The sequence below is a fragment of the Pteropus medius genome, unplaced genomic scaffold (assembly GCF_902729225.1).
Source record: "Pteropus medius unplaced genomic scaffold, Ma_sr-lr_union100, whole genome shotgun sequence".
NCBI lineage: Eukaryota > Metazoa > Chordata > Mammalia > Chiroptera > Pteropodidae > Pteropus > Pteropus medius.
The window spans coordinates 28,811,433-28,834,998 of record NW_024354502.1 but is presented as its reverse complement, the minus strand read 5'-3'; the positions used below and the strand labels follow the sequence as shown (position 1 = coordinate 28,834,998).

The window sequence follows — 23,566 nt, the reverse complement described above, 5'->3', positions numbered from 1 at the left end:
CCACATTAAGACCAAGCAACTGCACGATACTGACAGTAAATGACTCCAAAGATGAACCTTCTGGATACTAAATATAAGGAAAATAAAAGAAAAAGATTTAGCTGAGAGTCCTATTCAGTTATTTTTAAAAACCAATAGTTACTATAATCAAAAATTAGTATATAAAACTCATTTTTAATCTTATTAATGCATCCAAGATATCTATATAGATGCAATTGTAGTAGAGTTATATAGGCATTTGAATGATAGATTTATAAAACATGGATAAGTAAATACCAGAGTTTAATTACAAAATACTATTACTTAATGACAATACCAGTTATCTTAGCAAATATGTCTTAAACCCCACATTGTGTTGCTTATTTGATACTTTAAACAAAATGCCTCTAATCTTTTAATAACCAATTCTACATTTTCTTTGTATAAGGCAGCCTCTAAAATGGGTCAAATGGGTCCTAATGATCTCTGCCTCCTGCTATTTACACCCTTGTGTGTTCTGACTCTATTGCATGTAAGCTGGACTTATTGACATGCTTCTAGTTAACTAAAAGAGTGGAAGTGATGGGTCATCATTTCCAAGATAAGTTATAAAAAGACTAACTCCTTGGATTCTAAGTCTCACTCTCCTTACTCTGGGGGAAACCAGCCAGCTATTACATCATGAAGTAGGCCTATGGAGAGGCCCACATGAGTGAGCTTGGAAAAATATTTTCTGAGGTCTTCCAAGAGCCACATCACTGAGCTTGGAAGCAAATACCCTCTGTTGAACCATGAGATAACTACAGCCCTAGCTGACACCTTGATTTCACCCAGTAAGCTGCTCCTAGATTCCTATCCCACAGAACTCTGTTGTTTTCATCTGCTAAGTTTTAGTATAATCAGTTATATAGCAATAGATAACTAATACACTCCAGTAGGTATTGTTCTCCCTTGGATCACTTCCAATTTCTGCACATAGATGTTTACAGCAGCTTTATTCATAATTGCCAAAACTTGCAAACAACCATGATGTCCTTCAGTAGGTGAACATATACATAAACTGTGGCACATTTCGGCCAACAGAGTATTATTCAGCACTAAAAACAAATGAGCTATCAAGTAATGAAAAGAAATGGAGAAACCTTAAATGCATACTACTACATAAAAGAAGCCAATATGAAAAGGCTATATAATATATGATTCCAACTATATGACATTCTGGATAAAACATAATTATGAAGACAATGAAAAGATTTATGATTAAAAGTGGGGAAGGGAGAAATTAATAAGCAGAGCACAAAGGATTTTGAGTACAGTGAAAATGCTCTATATGATACCATAATGACGGAGATATAAATATATATATATGTAAATATATATATGATTTGTCCAAATCCATAGAATGTACACCAAGATTGAACCCTAAGGTAAACTATGGACTTTGGGTGATTCTGATAGGTCAATGTAGGTTCATCTTTGGTAAAAAAAAATACACACACACACACACACACACACACACCATCATGGTGATTGACATTGATGAAGAAGTCTATACATGTGTGGGGTTAAGGTGTATATGAGTAATCTATGCATCTTCCCCTCAGTTTAGCTATGAACCTAAAACTGCTCTAAAAATAATCTTTTTTAAAAAAAATGTAGTTGGTTCCTGATGGACAAGGAACAAGACAGCATTGTGAAGGAGTGGCAAGTAAAGAACAGTTTAGAGGAAAAGATGTCCATGATAAATGAAGATGTTTCTAAATTTTCTATCCCACATATTGCCCAGGGTTGCTTATTGTTCAACTATAGCCACTAACAGGTAGAAAACAATAATCAATTGATGTACTGGACATTTCAGTCCACCTTCAGAGGAAAAATAGTAATTTCATTTATTGGAAGACTTCTTGGTCCCAAGTAATCTCTCCTTCTTTCATCCTAGCTTTTGATCAAAAGTTCTTAGGACAAAATATGAGAATTTTCCAGGACACTCCTTATCTCCTTCAGAGTTACACACATCATTAACAATAACCAAGGAACACATTTCACTTCTCAGGAGACACAATGCTGGTCTCTTGAAAGAGGCATTCAATATAACTTTCATGTCTTTGATGGGTCCCAGATAGCTGGTTTAGTTGAGAGATATAATGGTCTCCTCAAACAATTCCTTTTCAAATTCGAGTCTAGCAAATAGACCCCTAAATGGGTGTCCATATTGTCCGAGGTCTTAATCTCTCTTAATTCCAGGAGCCTTGGATGACTTGCACCTCATGCCAACTTCTAAAATCTTTCTCGGTTATCTTTTCCTATATTTAAAGGAGCTATGTCTTGTCTTCATGTATACAAAGATTCATTATATATGAGGATCTTTAATTATGTCTCCCCTATCTTTATAATTTTTTTATCTTGTCCTATCCCCATAAGAGCTGGAGGCCTGTCCAGGGTGTATACTCCCCTGAGATCAATTAACCATAGATTTCCTCACAGTCCAGTCATTTGCTAATCTGGTATGGGACCCATTTGGGTCTAAACTTCCACCACAAGTACACACACACACACATACGCACACACACACCCCCCCCCCTACACATACACACACACAATACACAAACTACTGTGAAAGATGCAGCTGCACATTATCTCATTGGCTGTTGATCACTATTAGTCTGGGTGTTTTCATTGGTTTGCAATCTGGAGCTCCAAATTTTCCAAGTAAGCCACGATTTCAACCAAACATGGCAAATGCTAGGGCTCACATGCCACTGAGTTTGGCTGATACAAATCCTGCAATCCAAAGACCTCGCCCACTTGCATGTCACTAACCAAACCATCAACTGAGGCAAAGGGCCCATAGTGACTGCCTATAGCTTAATTGTAGAGCCCCAACCTCAGGCACAGATATTTTAAATAGCAAACAACCTGACACCCTATTAACAATATACACGTAAATCAGGTCATATGATTTAAAACCTATTTACAACAGAAGCTTTCTCATCACCTAATATGGCAAAACATTAGACTGTTGGACACTTTTAGATCCAGCCATGCTTAATTTGAACTTTAACCGTGCCAGTCAGGCTCTGGCAAAGATGCCAACATCACTTTTTTAGCTGTGCACCCATAAGCCCCTTGAGTTAAAAGGTATTTATAAGTCAAGATTCCAAGGTCCAGGCCCAATAATTCAAATTACACAAGTGCCTCAGCATCATTATAATACCACAGAGCCACAAAAACAAGACCTACATTAACTCAAGTGGGTATCAACTTGAAAAGGATACCCTAGCTCTACTTCGCAAATATTGCCCCGGTCCAGGATCTCACTGCTAAAACGACATTACCTCAGATGACATCACTCCAACCTAAGACTTCTCTTTTGGAAATGACTTTGCGTCCTGCAATGGAGACAACTTCACCTCAGACACTAAGATCTCCACCCCAGCTAGGCATGCTCATGGACTGCCTCTCCTAAGGTACAATTGAACACGGGAAATTTATTGGTTTTCTTCCTTTGCTATTAAGAACTCTATTGTTTCCTGAGCTTATTGTCTGTGTAGCACATGATACTGGTATACATTTTATTCTTTGTCAAACATATGACCCTACATTTCACGTCTGAAGGAAAATTTGGTCAAGGTTACTACTATCTGTGCCATTCTAAAAGCTGATGGAGGTTACTGCTTTCCTTAGAAGTCGCCTGCCTCATATCAGTGAACATCCTGAACCCCTGGGGAGAGGACCACTCACTCACCAATGCCTCTCCTCATACCCTCTCCAGTTTTCTACCACAACCACCTCTTCCCCTTGGTTACATACAAATACCTCGAATCGTTACATATACTTTCTCCAACAATATAAACCACCTGATCTGACTGCCACGTTGACCCCAAGAAATACACTGGGGTATTATTGTCAAATATATATATATATAATATATATATATATATATGTATATATATATATATATATAATTATATACATATAATTATATATATATATATATGTGTATATGTATAGTTTTTTAACACAATTTATAACTCCGCAACAATACTGTTAGAGACCACAGAAATTTCAGATCTATTTCGCTAGCTAATATTGTGTAAATGGGAAATTTAGTTACAGGCTGGCCTAAAAAGATTCCTTAAACTTTCTCCTTTTCACTCTCATAATAAAACATTTTCTTCGCTGTTTAGTACATTTTATGCCCTATTCTCTAAAAGTCTCCTCTTTTATTACCCCAAAGATTCAATAATATATCAACAAAGCTATTGATTTAATGATGTCTTTTATTTTCTGTATTCTGATGCTTTGATATCTGAGGCCTTGCAAAACCTAGAGGACTGCCCCTCCTAAAGTTACCCAATTCCTTTAGATAATAAAAAAAAAAAACTCACCTGCAAGTACACTTTCCATATACAAAGCAATCAATCCAGAGTCCATATATCCTACTACCTCCTTTATCAGGTTTACGTACTCCAGGTCATTACCCACCTACTGAAATCACACCAGTGCCAAGCATCAGACAATTAGGGACAGCCTCTATGCATCGGAATTTGCTGAAATTTTTCAAACTAGCCAATCCTAGGCCTGCTTACCCTGCCTTGACCATTCCTTTCTAAGGAAACCAAAATAGTGGTTCTTGCCCATGGTTTCCGCTTCCTCCCTTGCTTCCTGACCAACTCTGGTGCTTTCTCATGTGGCCCCTGCATGGCATGGCATGCTTCCTTTTCTAGGGAACTATTAGTATGATAAACTTCTTCCTGCAGTCATTTCCATGTCCGGATGTCTTTCCATCCGGATGTGAACAAATCCCAGGTAACCTTAAAAAAACTTTCAAACTAGATTAGTTTCTTCTATTTTAGTTCAGTTAGTTTAGTCTAAATCAAATTAGATTATAACTAAATCAATTATAAATATATATTGTAAATTCTAGGGCAACTGGCTTAAAATCTCAAAAAATATAATTGGCATTCAAAGAGAGAGGAGAAAATGGAATCATATAAAATGTGCAATTGGACATCAGAAGCATGACAGCATAAGAGGTCCCCCTTATCTCTCCCCTTGAAGTTACAACAAGTTAAAGAGCTATAATTCAACAAAGGATTTCCTGCCCAACACACAAACACATCTGAGAGATATGCACATCAAAACATCCGAAGGTAGGCAAATCAGAATGAACAGGGAGGAGAGTGCCACAGACTCAGCCCAGAACTCACAGTGGGTCTTGGGAGAGGGGAGGAGTCAGGCTGCAGGTGCACTCTCTGTAGTCTGAGCATTCCTGCCCCAGTGATCAGCATGTAATATAGCCGAACCCAGTGATTGGGGTAGAGACCACATACAGAATTATGACAGCTGTGTCCTAGTAGCTGCCATTGCCAGGAAGAAAACAAAGCCACAGAGCCTAGCATTCTCCTCTACTCTCCCAGAGTTTGTACCTCCCCACACCCTCCCAGAGCCAGCAGGAGGCACCAAAGAAACTGTAGCAGTGAGTGTCAAGTTACAAAGCAAAATATCTATAGCCCTGAGAACTGGAGAGACAGTTCCAGAGTGGCAAACAAACATTGCAGCTAATCTAAGTGATAGGGGTGGAGATACAGAGGTGAGGCAGCTGAGGTCAGGCATTCGCCATTACTGGGAGGAGAAAAAAGTCACAAACTCATGAGCAGCCTCTCCCAGCCCACCCTGCCCTCACCATCATGCCTGATCCGAGTAGGGGCACCTGGGACACTTCAGGCAGCACCGCACTGCATCTGGCTGCTGGGGCAGCACCAAGATTTCACAGCTCAGAACCCCACCACCCACCACATTCACCCACAGAGTTGGTGCCTTGAGACAAAGATGACTCAGTCACACAAAGGAGGCCCACCTTTCCAGGGAATACAAGGTATTTTACAATGCCCAGCAGAGATCTAAAAAAGAAGCTGTGCAAGAGAAAATAAAACACTGGCACTCCAGTGCCACCTACTGGAAAACAAAAGGAACACCTCTTCTTATCAATGTGCTAAAGAGTTATCATTTAAAAAAAAAAAAGAGTTCATTCTCATACAGGCTTAGAGAAATAATTCACCAATACTATAAACAACAAAGGCAATAAGACAACTCAGAAAGAATATGAAAAATCTTCAGAAAATAAACTTATGACATGGAAATATGTGATAAAAATGACAGAGAATTCAAGAATGCAGTTCTGAAAAAACTCAACGAAATGCAAGAAAACTCAATGGGCAGTTTAACAAACTCAGAAATAAAATCAACAAACAAACAAAATGTTTTCCAAAAAGACTGAAACTTTAAAAAAGAACCAAAGAGAAATTCTGGAGCTGAAGAACTTAATAAAACAGATGAAGAATGAACTAGCAATCTTAGGAAATAGAGCTGACCAGAAGGAGTAAATAATTAGTGATATCAAAGATAGAAATCTGGAAATGAAACAGATGGAAGCAGAGAGAGAGACTTGAGAGTAAAAAAAAAAAAAATGGAAAAGAAAAAGAACTCTACGAGGACTATCTGACTCCATCAGAAAGAGCAATAAAAGAATAATGGGAATATCAGAAGGAGAGAGGGAGAAGAGAACAGAGAACCTATTCAAACAAATGAGAACTTCCCAACCTATGAAAAGACCTAGATCCTCAAATCCAAGAAGTACACAGAACACCCATTCATCTCAATCCAAAAAGGCCTTCTCCAAGGAACATTCTATGAAAATTGTCAAAAATTAACGACTGAGAAAGAATTCTCAAATTTTTGAAGAGTGATGTCTCAAGCAAGTAGTGTGAGGGATTTCCCATGATCCCTTCCCTTGAAGTTAAATCAAGTTGAACACCTATAATCCAATAGATAACGCTCAACCTGCACACAAGTGCATCTAATATTTCTGCATATCAGAGCATCTGAAAGTGGGTGAATGATGTGAGCAAGGAGGAGAAAAGGAAACAGGTGCTACAGATTGCAGCCTGGAGCTCCCTGCAGGACAAGAGGGATGGGGGGATTACATGATAATTTTTTAACCCTCAGAAGCTCCAAATTGTCCTGCCCGAGTGATCAGCATATTCAACACAGTGGAGCCCAGGCATCAAGGGAGACAGCGGGGCAGAGATCTAATGCAGAAGGACAACAGCTGTGTTTTAGCAACCACCATTGCCAGGCAGAAAGCTGAGTCACAGAGCCTGGACGCCTCTACCTACAGGCCCAAAGCACGCCCTCTCCTACCCCGTACCATCCCAGAGCTAGCACCAAGCCCCAGCGGAATCTGCAACAACCAGAACTGAAACACAAACTGCAGCCGATCTGGGTGACAGGGGTAGAGATATAAAAGCAAGGCAGCTGAAGCTCGAGGGCCAGTATTACCAGAAGGAAAACAGCAACAGACACCGCTGGCCTCTCGCAATTCACCCCACCTCTACTCAGACTGATTCAGAAGGAAACAGCAAAGCATTGCATCTGACTTTTGGGGCAATCCCGGGACTTCAGAGCCTTTTCAGAGGCTCAAACCCCCATTACCCTTTACATTCTCTCACAAGGGTAAAGCCCTGGAACCAACGCGACCTAGTAACACACACGGCCCCAGAGAATAAAGGGCATTTTTTAGCCACAAAGCAGAGATCCAAGAGGCTTGGACACCACCTACTGGAAATCAAAAGAAAAACCTCTTCTTGTCAACCTGCTAAAGAGAAATAACTATATAATAAATTTTCTTTAAAAAATAAAAACAGAAATAAAAGAATCACATCAGAGAATGAAATTAAATAAATAAATAATTTTTTTAAGTAAAATACATTTCCATTAATGCCTAGGCAATGAATAGTCCATTAAACAACCAAGGTGACAGGGAAGCTCAGAAAGAAAATAAAAATCTTCAGAAAATAAACTTATAAATATAGAAATGTGCAATTTAAATGGTAGAGAATTTATAACTGCACTTCCGAAAAAAGGAGATGCAAAAAAAAATCTGATCCACAGTTCCAAGAACTTAGGAACAAAATCAAGATACAACAGGAATACTCTATCAATGAGGCTGAAACTCTAAAAAAGAACCAAATAGAACCTCTGGAGATGAACTCATTAAAAAGATGAAGAATGAAGTAGCAAGCTTAAGAAATACAGATGACCAGATGGAGGAAAGAATTAGTGATATCAAAGACAGAAATCTAGTAATGATGCAGATGGAAGAAGCGAGAAACAAAAAGAAGTTTAACTTTGGGTGGTGAACACACAACATGATATATTAATGACATATTATTGATTAGTATACTTGAAACCTATTGGATTTTATTAACCAATTTTACCCCAAAATTTTTAATAAAAAAAAAGACTTCTCAAGACAGCCAGGGAAAAGAAGAAGGTAATCTATAAAGGAAATACTATTAGTTTGTCATCAGAATTTCTAAACAGAAACCCTACAAGCTAGGAGAGAATGGAATCAAATATTCAAACTATTGAAAGAGAGAAATTATCAGCCAAAAATGATAAATCCAGCAAAGTCTCTCTTAGATACGAAGGAGAAATAAAGACTTTTGCAGACATTCAGAAGCTGAGGAAACTTTCCACCACAAGACCTGAATTACAGGAAATACTGAAGGAAGTTATTCTACCAGAATAAAAGAACAAAAGGATACAAAACTATGAGTAAGACAAAACTATGAGCAACCGTTATTCAGCATAGGGTAAAATACACCTAAACCTTGCATTAATTGCAAAGGAGAATGAAGATAAGCTGCATTACAAGAAAAAAACTACTGCACATTTGAAACTTTCTTTTACATAAACTTAATGGTAAATGTACACAACAACAACAACAAAATAAGAACTGAGACATATAAAAAAAGAGAACAGAGGAAAAATCATAGACCACCACCAAACTAAAATAATAGAAATAAACACAAGGGCAAAGAAACAATGGAGACACTGAGCTATCAGAAAACAAAAGATAAAATGGCTATAGGAAATCCTCATACATTAATAACCATCCTAATGTAAATGCACTGAACTCAACAACAACAAAAGGCACAGAGTAGCAGCTTGGATCAAAAAACAAAACCCAGCCATATGCTGCCTTCAGGAGACACGTCTCAGCTCCAAGGACAAATATAGACTTAAAGTGAAGGGGTGGAAAAAGATACTCCAAGTAAATGGCATCCAGAGTAAAGAGGGTGTAGCCATACTTATATCTAACGAAATAGATTTCAAAATAAAAAAGATAACAAGAGACAATGATGGACACTTCATAATAATAAAGGTGACAATACATCAAGAAGACATAATACTTATTAACATATATGTACCCAATCAGGGAGCACCAAAATATATAAAGCAACTACTAACGGAACTAAAGGGAGAAACTGACAAAAACATAATTATAGAAGGGGACTAAAATACAATACTGTCAGCTATGGATAGATCATCCAAACAGAAAATCAAAAAGAAAATATCAACTTCAAATGACACATGAGACCAACTGTACATAATCGGCATTTACAAAGCCTTTCATCCCAGAATACCAGATTTACATTCTTTTCTACGTGCATAAAGCATTCTCAAGGAGAGACCATATGTGGGGACCAAAACTAGCCTCAGCAAATTTAAGAAGACTAAAATCAAAGCAAGTATATTCTCCAACCAAAATGCTTTTAAACTGGACATCAACTGCAAAAAGAAAGCAGGAAAAACCACACTTATGTAGAGATTTAACAACATTCTACTAAAGAATGACTCAGTCAAAGGAAAAATAAAAAGAGAGATCAAGAGATAATTAGAAACAAATGAAAATGAAAATACAACTCAACAAAAACTTTTTGGATACAGCAAATGTGGTAATAAGTGAGAAGCTTATATAATTACAGGCCTTACTCTAGAAACAAGATTGGTAGAGCCATACGGAAAATAGTATGGAGGTTCCTCAAAAAATTAAGAATAGAATTACCATATGATCCAGCAATCCTGTTTCTGGGTCTTTATCCAAAAAAGTTGCAAACATTTACCCACAAAATAGATATGTGCACCCTGATGTCTTAGCACTATGCATTATTAATAGTGATCATCACATGGAAACAACTGAAGTATCCTTCAATAGATGAGTGGATAAAGAAGATGTGGTACATACATACAGTGGAATATTACTCAGCCATTAAGAAAAGATGAAATACTGCTATTTGCAACAACATGGATGGATCTCGAGATTATCATTCTAAGCAAAATAAGCCAGACAGAAAAAGTTGAAAACCATATGATTTCACTCATTTTGGGGAAATAAAATTGAAAGCAACAAATGAACAAGACAAATGAACAAAAACTCATATACACTGACAACAGTTTAATGGTTAGTAGAAGGAAAGAGGGAGGAGTTAAATAAGGGTAAAGGAGGTCTAATGTATGGTGATGGAAGGAGATTTGACTTTGGGTGGTGAACACCCAATGCAATGTACAGATGATGCATTATTGAATTGTATACTTGAAACCTATGTAATTTTATTAACCACTGTCACCCCCAAGAAATTTAAAAATTAAAAAAAGAAAACAGTTTGGTGTTTCCTGAAAAAATTAAAAATAGAACCATCATATAAATCAGCAATTCCACTTCTTGGTATATATTTGAAAAAATTGAAATCACTATCTCAAAGACATATTTGCACCCATGTTCATTGCAGATTATTCACAATAGCCAAAATATGGAAAAAACCTAAATGTCCATCAATAGATGAATGGATAAAGAAATTGTGATATATGCGTATGTATGTGCAAAGATAGATAGATATGTATCTCTACCTCTATCTCTATTTATACTTATATATTTATATTTATATCTATATTTATATAGATAGCTAGATAATGTTTATAGATAGACAGATACATATTTTATGCACAAACACACAAACAACATGGATGAAACAAGGGCATTATGCTAAGTAAAATAAATTAGACAGAGAAAGATAAATACTGTATAATTTCACTAATATGTAGAATCTAAAACAACCAAATTCAGAAACAGAGAACAGATTGGTGGTTGCCAGGGTTGAGGACTGTGGGGCAGGAATGAGTGAAAGTGGTCAAAGGGTATAAATTTCCAGTTTCTGGAATACAGTGTACAGCATAGTAAATATAATAAATAATCCTGTATCATATATTTGAAAGTTGCTAAGAGACTAGATCTTAAAGGTTCTTATCAGACACCCACACATAAATAGCAACTATTTGAGAGAATGGATGGTTAATCTTATCATGGCAATCATCTTCCAATACATACATATATCAAATCATTACACTGTAGACTTTAAACTTATATAATGTTATAACATGTACATACCAGAACTGATTTTAAATATGTCTAATCTGTCAATGGTAATTTGCTTCATTGTAGATGCTACTAAAAGTTAACCAACACACAAACTGGTCAATACAAAAATAATAGTGCACACTTCTTTTTCTGAAGCACTCTCAAGTTAGTTCCCGTTCCTATTTTTTATATAACTTGTGGTAAAAGGACTATAACTCTGTAGTACAGGCTCATTCTCACTTTCCTCAGAAAACAATAGATTATGAATATTTGATAACTGTTTCTTTCTACAAATCGGCTCCTCCCAAACATATAATGAAGATTTGGATGCAAAAATAAAATAGTTACCTTAAAACAGAAAAAGAAGTAATAAATGTCTCTTAATAAAAAAACATATGAATATATACTAATTATTAATTTTGAGAAAAGTAGCTAAATAATTAACATTAAAAGTGCATTGAATATATAATAGTGATATAAGCATACCACTTTACATTTCACAAAGGCCAAATATGTTTTTTAAAAATAATATATTATGATCAGTTCAATTTATGTTCTATTTTTAAAGCAATTATATAGTTTAATTTTTATGCTCAAATTAGTAATGTAAAAAACTATTAAAGAATGAGTAAATTAAGTAATATATTCATTCATGTTTTAAAATATTTAAGAAATTTTGAAAAATTAAAATAATGAAAGCAAACTGGATAATAATTACATACCAGAGCTACTCCTGCAGCATAATTCTTGTTACATATTTTTCCAGGAAATGTGGCTCCTATAAAACTAAGTTGTTTCTTGAAGCTAAAAAAATAAGAACTTTCCTCATAATTTCATTTAAGAGTGGTATCATTGTTGATAAAATTTTCATACCAACAAACATTATTGAACAATTACAATGTCCTAAGCACCATGCTACTCTGAATTAAGCTATAAGTACATTTTTCTCATACCTATAATGTTAAGAATATTTAATATACAATTTTAAATTTGGTTATTTGATAAACATCCAGAAGCATAATGAGGATAAGGCCTAACAGCTATGCAAAATTCAACTGCACTAATGGTTATAGCTTTTATTTGGGTTCCCTCTACATTTACAGCCCTGAAAATTCAATTTTCTTTGATTTCCTTATTCGTTTAATCACTAAAAATGAACAGATTTTTTTGTGCATTAGATTCTAGATAGTGTAACAATTCAATATACTCATGTTATCAGAAAATAAAAAACATAAGAATTAATCCTGAGAGATAAGATGTAGAGATAATAAGTAGTAAATGTTTATAAACCAAGCAACTTATAATGCATCACTCGGAACTAATCTCCTTTAGCTATTTCAATAATTTTATGTAACTTCATTTTTATCAAGTAATATGTCAGTTGATAAAAGTTTTTAAATCTTGCCTCACATTAGCTTCTTGAGGACAAGAAGTTTAACTTACAATTTTTTCCCCATCCCAATCGTGTCTACTAAATTTGAAGAATACAGTATATATTAAGTAAATGCTTATTTTTCATAATTAACATATTAAACCATTTTGGATTATTTCTTTACTGCTATACAAACACAGACTACTATACTCACGCAAGTAAGTATGCAGCATGATAAGGTCGGAAGATATGTTTCAATTTCCATTCTAAAAATCTAAATAATATATGATTAGGATTTCCCATAGTAGAAATTTTGTTTTTATTTGACCAGATTTCTATGGAAGATATGACAACAGTCAGTTTTAACTGAGTAAGCATCTAAAAGGAGAAGATAAATAAAAATTTTTAAATAAATTTAAACATTATGTTTTACTTTTATAAAAATACATTTAAGACATATAATTCAATATTTTGATTATGGAAACTCTTCAACAGCATAACCAAATACTAAAAACATCAACACATACTACATATACTTTTATAAAATATATAAACAAAATAGTTTTTTTAAACTTACAGTGTTGACAAAGCCAATTATCTGAATAACCTTCTGTGTTACAGCCTTTATATCAGAGCCCATGTAATCAAACTGAAAAAAATAAGTTATTTTTAAAAACCAGTGGATGCCATTAACATATCACATATCCTTTATGTGTACAATATACAATATTCTAAAATAGAGATAGAACTACATTTCAATTGTAACTCAAGAAATGAATAATGATGTATAAGTAATGATTTATAAAACAAATTAATTTATATAATAGAAATATTTAATAACATAATTTTAAACAATATTTAATGCATTCAACTTGCGTCATTATTTATTATTAAAACTTAATCATAACTTTTTTAAATGTAGAATTTTAAAATACTTATTCTAAAATAATACATATGATTGCAAACCAAAAAATATATGCATAATCCTTAATGAGAGGTTCACTGTTAGACAAGATCTATTTTTTATTTTTGTAAGTTTATTTGCTAAGTATTCATTTTCTTTTTAATATTCTATCCTTAATGAGAGGTTTGCTGTTAAAGGGATTCTAGATAATGTGTTCAGATACATCCTTTGATGTCATAATGCAACTTGTGTTCTAATTTTTTCTTAATTTCAATAAGCTCTTTCAATGTCTAATTGCTTTAAAATTCCAGGACAATATTAAATACCAAAGGTACATCAGGTATGTAAACTTTGCTCCTGATTTTTAATTGGAAAACCTCAAATATTTCATCAAGTGGTGTTCCATTTAAGGGGAGTATTCTAGATCATGTTGAGAAACACCAATTTAAAAATCTTCCTATTTATTAAAGCTTCTATAAAAATAGTATCGATTTATTATAAGCCTTTTGAAGCAAACCAAAACGATGATTTTTGTCTTTTGACCTATCAATGTAACATATTTCATTAATATTACTTAATGTTAAACAATTATTATATTCCTTGATCAAAATGTTATTTTCTATTAACACAATATCAAAATTAATATAAAATTTTGTTTAGAAGTTTGTAGCATTAAGAAAGTAGGGTCTGTTGTTCAGATTTTTTCATAATGGAGCAAATGAATGTTGCTTAGTAAATAACTACCTAAAACTGTTAATTTCATGTTTTTCCTATGTCCTAGAATTGTAATAGCCTCTGAAGTGTCTTTCTAAAAACATTTTTAAGAATTTTCCTGTAAACTATCTATACCTGACACTGGCCACTGATCCATTCAAATTCTTTTTTTCCCCCAGCCTTTTGAGATATCATTGACATATAACATTGTGTAAACAGGAAATGTACAATGTGATAATTTGATTTAAATTCTTATCTCCTTTGGAGAATTCATCAATTTGTGCTTCTTTGTATGAACCTTCTCCAAGACCATTATTTATATCTTAATCCTTTTTAATACCATAACAAGTTTTTGCTTAATTATACTTTCTGCCCATTTTTCTTTTCAACCAGCTCTTGAATTTACTTATACATCTTAATGTTTCTGTTTATCATCAACTTACACTTTTTATTATTGCCTGTTCTCTGTATATTTCTTATTTTATAGTTTTAAAACTTTAAATTGAAAGCTCTATTTATATATTTTTCATTCTTGCTTTTCTTACAGCAAATTCTTTCAAGAATATTAATTTCCTCTGTGTTTAGTTTTGGTACTATCCTCTGTGGTAGAAATTATTCCTATTTACTAATATTCAGATCTCTTTTAGTTCAGGAACACTTCCTTTCTAAAGATAGGCATGGTCAGTTGATTCACTTTAGTCAATAAGATTAGGGCAAAAGTGATCGTCAGTCACTTCTGAGAGAAAGTATTTCCTTACTGCAGCTCATGTCTCTTTGATATGTTATTTCATTAGCTTCACAATTGGGAAAAAAAAAAACTACCAACATAGAAATGCCAAAAAATCTAAGCATTCTGGAGTCCTGAGCCAACACATGGAAGACAGCTGCCCTGGAGAGTCATCAAGATCCACAGTTGACTTTGCATGAATGAAATATAAACTGTTTAGCCACTAAGATGTTTGAGTTATTTTTTACCATGGCACAACCTAGCCTGCTCCAATTAATAAATATCCTTTAAATTTTAAAAATATTGTATAGAATTCATTAATTTCTAGTTTATAGTTCTTTATCTACCTTTCTAAAGTTACTTATAATAGTATTTAATTTTTCCATTTTATTATTTTTGCCTTATCTTTTTTTATTCCTTATTGTTTTAATATGTTGTAATAGAGTTTTGGTTTAGCCATTTTTACTTTTACAAATTTTTTGGTGTTTTCCTTGTGATCTATAGATGATTACCTTTGCATACATTTTCTAAAGATATCTATAGACATTTGAATGTATGTGGCATCCATTCATAAGGTACAAAGGTGAATAAATTTTAGTAAAGCAAGCTGACAAATAATTTGATCTTTATATGTTAACATTTATTTTCTATGTTAAAGGCCAAGAGAAATACATTAATGGGTTCCACTACAATTTTGAGTTTTGTGACCAACGGAACAGAGAGCCCAGAAATAAAGCCTTGCATATTTGTTTAAATGATTTTTTAACAAGGGTGCCAAGATTAAAGACCTAAATACGAGATCTAAATCTATAAAATTCATAGAAGAAAACATATGGGAAAAGCTTCAGGACATTGGTTGGCAATGACTTCTTAGATATGACACCAAAAGCACAGGCAACAAAAGTAAAAATAGACAAATAGCATTAAACTTAAAAACTTTTGTGCGTCATAGGAAACAGTCAATGTCAACCTAAAAAATGGAAGAAAGTATTTGCAAATTATGTATCTGATAAGGATTTAATATCTAGAATATGTAAAGAACTCCTATGACACAACAACAAAAATCTGATTTTAAAATGAGCAAAGCACTAAAATAGACAATTCTCCAAATAAAATATACAAATGGCCAACAGGCATAGGAAAAGATGCTCAACATCACTAATCATAAAAGAAATGCAAATCAAAGCCACAATGAGATATCACCTCATACCTATTAAGATGACCATACCAAAATATCAGAAAGTAACAAGTGTTGATAAGGGTAAAGAGAAATTAGCACCTCTGAGCACTCTCGATGTGAATGTAAAATAGTATAACCATTATGGAAAACAGAATGGTAGTTCCTGAAAAAGTTAAACAGAATTACCATATGTTTCAGCAATTTGGCTTCTGGATACATATCTAAAAAAATTCAAAGCAAGATCTTAAAGATATATTTATACATCTATGCTTCCTGCAGCATTATCCACAATAGCCAAAAGGTGAAAAAACCCAAATGTTCACTCACAAGTGAATGGATAAAGAAAATGTGGTATAAACATACAATGGAGTATTATGCAGCTCTAAAAAGAAGGAAATCTATCTCATACTACAACATGAATGAAACTTAAGGACATTATGCTAAGCAAAACAATCCAGTCACAACAGGACAAATACTGTATGATTACACTCAAATGAAGTTATCTAAAGTAGTCAGAATCATAGAAACATATAGAAGAAAGGTATTGACCAAGGACTGGGGGAGAAAGGAAAGGAGAATCAGTATTTAATGGGCATAGTTTTAAGTTTTCAACACACAAATGTTCTAGATATCAGTTGCACAACAATGTGAATACACTTAGCACTACTAAACTATACATTTAAAAATGGCTAAGATGGTAAATATAATGTTATGTGTTTTACTGTAATAAAAAAAATTTATACCGTTCTAATGAACAAAATACAGATACAATCCTAGATCTCTCTGACTCTAAACCATGTACTTACAACTACTAAATCTAATTTATTATGAATCATAGTAAATTCTGTTTTCCTTCAGTAAAAAACAACTAGACAAATAGCTAATTTCATATAAGTGGGCTATTTCAAGAAAAAGCAGTAGGGGAACTTTCTCAGCAAACTTCCTACCAGGCTTCACCAACGCCAGTCAATCCTTACATCTGCCACTCAGTAAACACACAGCAATGTATTTTTTGTTTAAAAAAAATTAGCAGATACCTCTTGAAGTGTATTCCTATGCCTCTGAAAGCTTAACAAAGAACATTTCCTCTGTGAGAATGTTAAATGTTCAAAAGTAATCCTGTAAAAAGAAAATGAAGTCCACAAAATTTTTAAGATAGCTGTGTCAATAAAATGCTACCAGATTAGACTAAAAGTGTCCGAGACAAAAATCCAAAAAGATCTCTGGGCTTCCAACCAAATAAATAATTATTGGTACTAAATTTTGGAGAGGTTTGCTACGCAGTCATAGATTATATTTATTTTAAAAGTGTACTTGATCTGATATTAATTTAGCTAAATAAGTGTTTTAGAATTTTTGTGTTTAAAAAAACAAAATTTTTATAGTCTTTTATTTTTATGATGTGCCATATTTTAGATATGTCAATTGTAAGCAGAATGTGTTTACATTGCATGATAATCTTTGTTTAGCTTTTAATCTTCGCCTTTGGTTTCTAATTGTAGTGCTTAATCTCTCTACATCTAATAAAATTACTTATATATTTGAGTTGAAATATTAATCTTAAATCTAGCTTTTAAATTTATTCATATTTATGAAACAAATGTTTAATGTTTTTCTTTCCCTTTATTGCCTTCTTTTTGTTTATTATACTTAAAATTCTACTTTTCTACTTCTGATTTCGCTGTAATTTTATAGGAATATGATTTTAGAGTATTTGTTGACTTTGTACTACTTCAACTTAGCTACGATAAAAAAAAAAACAACTTTTTAGTGAGCCACACACTTCAATTTTTGTTACCTCTGCCAATATTTAGCTTCGCTTCCCTGCCTGATTTACTTCTTCAGCAATCAAAAGACTCCCTATGGGAAAATATTTTTGTTTTAAAACCTATATATTAAAGTATTAATATATGAATATTTTATGGATCTAAATCTATTATTTTTTTGTTTTGCTAACCCTTGTTCACTAGGGCTAATTTTCTTATGATTTTGAGATCACATATGGCTGATATTAATCTGTGGCAATCCTGCTTGAAGCTGTATTCCTCCAAGGAGAAATACCATTTGCTTTCCATCAGGTGCCCTCAGATCTTATCAACCTGGGACAAATGTCTCATAGTTTAGAAACTCCTAACAAAAGCCTCATAGCTTAGAATCTCCTAACCACCTATGTTGTGTTTATTCAAAACTTAAACTCATAAAATATACGAAGTATAGTTGTGAATCCTCAGTATAAGAATTTTGTTCATTTGTTTTTCTGTCATTTAATTTACTTAGAACTTCCTTTGCTTGAAAGAAGTGGCATATGTGTTTTGTAGACAACTTTCCAATTAGGCTGAGGTAGTTAAATATTATTATTGTATACAGGGTTGAGGGTTTGGGAAAATTCTAATTTATAAACTCATTGAGGATGCAGTCCTTCTGCAAAAAGGAAAAATGACAAGCTTTAGAAAATGAAAAGATGCTTTACTTTACAAAAAGAACTAGAGATCCTAAATACAAAATAAATGAATTAACAGAATGGTTTATTCACAATTTTATGAATTTATTAATTGCATTTATTTTTAAATGCTTTATATTTTTATTACATCATTGAAATCAAGTTAAAGACAAATGTTAAATCATTTTAAAATAATAATGTATAAAAAGGGACCTACCAGATTTTTATCCACAACAATATATATTTCAAGGTATCGAGGAAATAACTTGAAAAATTCAGCTCTCTGAAAAACACACAATATGAGTACTGAGGAATTTCAAAGAAATTTACCTTCTATTGAATTGTATAGAGATAAACTGAGAGATATTTTGCTACCGATTATATATCAAGGCTATTTTCAAATACAAAATTTAGGTACTATTCAAAAAATTCCAGTCCAAAAAGTACCTGTGGTTAAAAAGAATTTTCAAACTATATGAGAACCCAGGTATCTTCTGATTATAGCAATAGCTGAAATTGGAAATATTAAGTTTATAACACAAAGCTTTTCTTTTCTTAGCCTTGTGATAATTTTCATGGTAATCGTCCATGTGAGCGGATTTTCTGCTATCAATTATTAGAAAATTATTTTTGGCAAATATCGTTTAGAAAAATATTACTAAAATTATGATCAATGGCATTCACTAGAGCTAAGAATGTTATTTATAGCAGTTTATAGGTGTTTGTAGAGGAAGAATTAATCACTTTGCTTTACATGTACCACTGATATTATTCATTTCTGAACTTTCATAAAGCACGGATTTAATTTATAAATCCAGATTACATAATATTTTCAACTAAATAATTAGGCAGTTGAAGAAAAGGAATAATTTACATTAATTATCCAAATGCTCACATATAGGCAATTATCCAAATGCCTATATGTGAATATAGGATTGAAGAAACCAAATTAAGTTTTTGGTTTCTTCAATCCTATATTCACATATCTGTTTCCAAAATACCTAAGTTTTTGCTAAAAATAAGCATAACAAAGAATTCAATCTCATTCTCTATCCATTTTAAAAGTCACGCAGGGCCCTCATGAAAAAGTAAAATAATTTTAAGATTTGCAAGTCACCAAATTTTACTCTCAAAGTATTGTTCATGTCCCAAAATAATACTGAATAAGTTAAAATTAAAAAGTCAACACTTACTTCTGAACTTTTTCTAACTTGATATTCTGAATTAGTATGGCTGTAAGTGTCATTGTCTCCTAAGAGAGGAATATTAGTGTTGTAATCTTTTTCTTCATAAATTACGTGCATGAATCCTGATATAGCCTCCATTGGTTCGATTCCATATGAGATGTTTTTAAACTGCAATGTTCCCCTGAATGTTGAAATAATCAAAGCAATTCTAAAATGATTCTACCAAAACTGTAAATCTAATATTCTAATGAGAAATTTTGGCCAGATTTTTTTACATTTAGAGTCACCTTGGAACTAGACCAGTAATACTACAGGATATATATGGCTTTAAATTATAAATATTCTAAGAGAAATATTTTGATCTTCTTAAGTAAAGCATATTAGTGGCACGGATTCGTGTGCTAAAACAGAATAAGACCCCTTCCTAGGATATAGATTTTCTAAGCCAGTCTATAGAACCTACAGGCACCCTCTTCCTTAGTCTTAAGTCTCTTTCTTCTTTATGAGACATTTGACTCTCCCCTGACACTTAATGTCCTAAATCATTCATTTGTGTGGTCCAAATTAAAGACCCTACTTGCCTAAAAATGATTGGGAGCAGAGTGAAAGTGTTTATAAGATCAAGACATTCTACAATCATCAATCATCCTAGGAAATTAAGAAATCAGTGAAAATATAAAAAATTGAGGAAACTAAAGATATATGGAGAGACCAATCAACACCCCTACATTCAAAATTGCTCAAAGCCTCAAGCAGAGAATCCTGTCAAAATCAACAAGTAGCCTTCCATAAGAAACAAATACTGACCAGGTGACCAATTCTATTTTATCAGAAATTCTTGCTTATTCCTTAGGGAACTGAAATTACTAAGGTGACTGTAGAACCAGAAAAGATACATGTAGGATCAGCTCATACACTAGCAGGATCTAATACTGGCAAATGAAATATCTTTAAAATGGCTACAACCTGAGTCCTGAACATGTGTTGAGTGATACAAGAGAATTTGGAAAACCTGCAATATATCCATGGTAACTGCAATCCATCTGAAAAAAAAAAATACACACAAAAAAAACAAATGGATAATTTATTTTAAAAATAGATATCCCAGATATGTCATTTATATTTATTATGTAAGTTACCTTAGTACTTTAATATGAATGGCAATTACCTAATGAAGCTATGCCAGGCAAAAATGAGAACTAGTTCAGATAATTCAGTTTTAATGAATGTGTAAAATAATATTCCAGTAATTTCAGAATAATTCTATTTTTAAAGAAAATCCAGAATAAGAAACCTATAAGAAATAAAACTTAAGTCTTACCTGTTTTAACAAAAGTTTAGCATGTTGGGTGTCATCTTTGTCATAAGAATAAACAAAAGAACCCGAAGATAAAAATGATCTAGGCAGAAATCACAAAAATGTGCTCAAGTTGTGAAACAGAAAACAAAAAAAAATTATTCTTCATAATACAAGGTTTCCTTTTACTGGGGAATTTAAAGTAGTGCCAATTATCTTGGCATATCTATTTTCCAAATATCTCTCTGTCATTTACAAGAAATCAGGTGCTGAAGGAAGCATTTTAACTATAGTGACTATGCCAAAATTCATGCTAATAAACAATACAAATTGCTGGAAATAACAAATAGTGAAACAATATAAGTCCCAATTTATAACATAGAATTTTCAAATCTTTGTCTTTATTGCTGATTGATTCCAGATTTTAAACCTGAATCTCCAAATTAAAATGTAGTTAGAACAGAATTTAGAAAGATTTTCTTGGCATTGCTACAAATTCATATTCACTCAGTTTAGCTAAGTATAAAGTTCTTCTCAATAAGCTTGGTCAGAATTTTCTTTCATTCTCTCCAGCAACTATTCAAAAACTTGACATCACTCCTGTCAATCATCCCACATATCCATCATGTCACCTCACTTTCAGATAACCTATACCCATCCTCACTCCTTATCTTTATTTCCAGAAGATGACCAATTCTTTTGTTCAAAGCAAACCGTTACACTATGCTACAAATCTCATTCTTATATTGAAGATACATACTTTTTTGGTCCTATAATTTCAAATTCTTCTTCTCTACTGTTTTTTTATCCTAATTCTATTGTAAAAGTTTATTATCAAGTCATTACCATCCTAAATAACTCCCTTTTGACCCTGTGTCCAACTCTAGCTATTCCCTATATATTTTCAATTTGCAACAGATTTTTATGTAAAGAGTAGTCTAGAAACAGTTTCTCTACTTTGTCAATACTTATTCACGATGAAACTGCTCTGGAAAAGTTTCATAAACACCAGAATGTCAAATCTAAAAGACAATTTAAAAACCATCACTGTGCTGGACTTCTAGCATACATTTTGAAAACGGACTGATAAGTCTAATCACGCATCACTCTCTGCTTCTCTTTCTATCTCCCTGACAATTCCAGCTTGATCTTCCATATTTTTTTTTTGTTGTTCTACTTGTCCCAGAAATAGTAGTCTTTAGCAAGATTCAGCCTTTAGTCACCAGTCTATTTATAAGCACTCTATAAGCTCTCATTAAAAAAAATTACAACTAAACTATTGATTACTGCTAAATCTATATCCCTAGTACTAATTTCTCCTCAGAGATTCACATTCCTATATTCATACAACTAATGGTAAAAACCCATTTGGATATCTTACAGGCACTGCAAACTAACCTTACCCTTTCCTCACATAAATATCTCCTTTGTTCATGTTCTTCATTTAATTACACTATAACCTACCTATTTTCTTAAGCAATAACTAAATTATTCAAGTTTCCTCACTGTTTCTAATCACTCTACCAAGTCTGTCTTCAAAATCTATTGAATTTTTTCTTTCCAATGCTATTACCAATATCATATGTTCAAGCCAACAATCATCACTTACCTAAACTATTATATAATCATATAATTAGACATTGTAATCCACCTTTGCCCTCTCAAAAATAGCCTAAAAGACTCAATGAGCCTATACAAGTACATTCTAGAAACATTTTTGGCTTCCAACATCCTTATCATGGCATGATAGATCTTCTACGACCTGGCTCCTGCCTACCTTTTCAAAATCTTTTACTCACATCCTCCAGAAAATAGGTTCTTTAGTAATTCACACCGACTTTTTGCTCACCACAGGAGCTATTTGGACTCACAATTCAAATGTATATAGGTATCAAATGTCGATTTGAATTGAAATGATTCTATTCATAACTATTTTTAGAAATCAAGAAACCAAAGACTTAAAATTTGAAAGAATAAAATAATTGCTTACTGCTTTTTGAGATGGACAAAATATGGTTTTCCTTCTATTGTAATGATATAAGCCACCTGTAACATGAGAATTCAAAATATTTTCAGTAATACTTGTAAATAATATATGTTAAATAATATTTCCTCTAAGAAATACTTTTAAAATACTGACAAAATTAACAATAATATAGAACTATTATATGTGCTTCCCTTCCCATGTGGATTTTGAAGCTTCACGATTCTTAATTGAGAAATAAATGGTAGAGTCTCCACATGCCTGTTAGTCACTATTATTTATATTTCTGAGAGAGAATCTTACCTGATGGTTCTCTTTTGGCTTAGATGCTTCAGACCAATTCACAATGCTAAAAGCAAATACCAAAGATGTCTACCTCACTTGAGAGAATCTGTTGCTTGCTTACTTCTAGCCCTCCGGGGAAGTAAATTTCTCTGTTAATTGTAAGAAACACTCCAAAAAGAAACAACTGCAAGAAATGTACTACACTTCTATCAACATAACATAACAACTACCACT

The 23,566-nt window shown here is 33.0% G+C and overlaps 1 protein-coding gene across 1 annotated transcript; it reads right to left on the bottom strand.

The window, feature by feature from the left end:
* Positions 1-5: 5 nt before the first annotated feature.
* On the bottom strand, positions 6-22,559 carry LOC120595603 (disintegrin and metalloproteinase domain-containing protein 5-like). Its single transcript, XM_039853764.1, has 9 exons — positions 21,088-22,559; positions 20,733-20,809; positions 19,773-19,947; positions 18,797-18,862; positions 13,192-13,263; positions 12,829-12,992; positions 11,965-12,046; positions 4,368-4,464; positions 6-67 (listed from the first exon to the last, which is right to left on the bottom strand). Exons 2-9 carry the CDS (start codon positions 20,807-20,809, stop codon positions 6-8), a joined length of 795 nt encoding a protein of 264 aa, XP_039709698.1. The 5' UTR covers positions 21,088-22,559.
* Between the last annotated feature and the right edge of the window lie 1,007 nt (positions 22,560-23,566).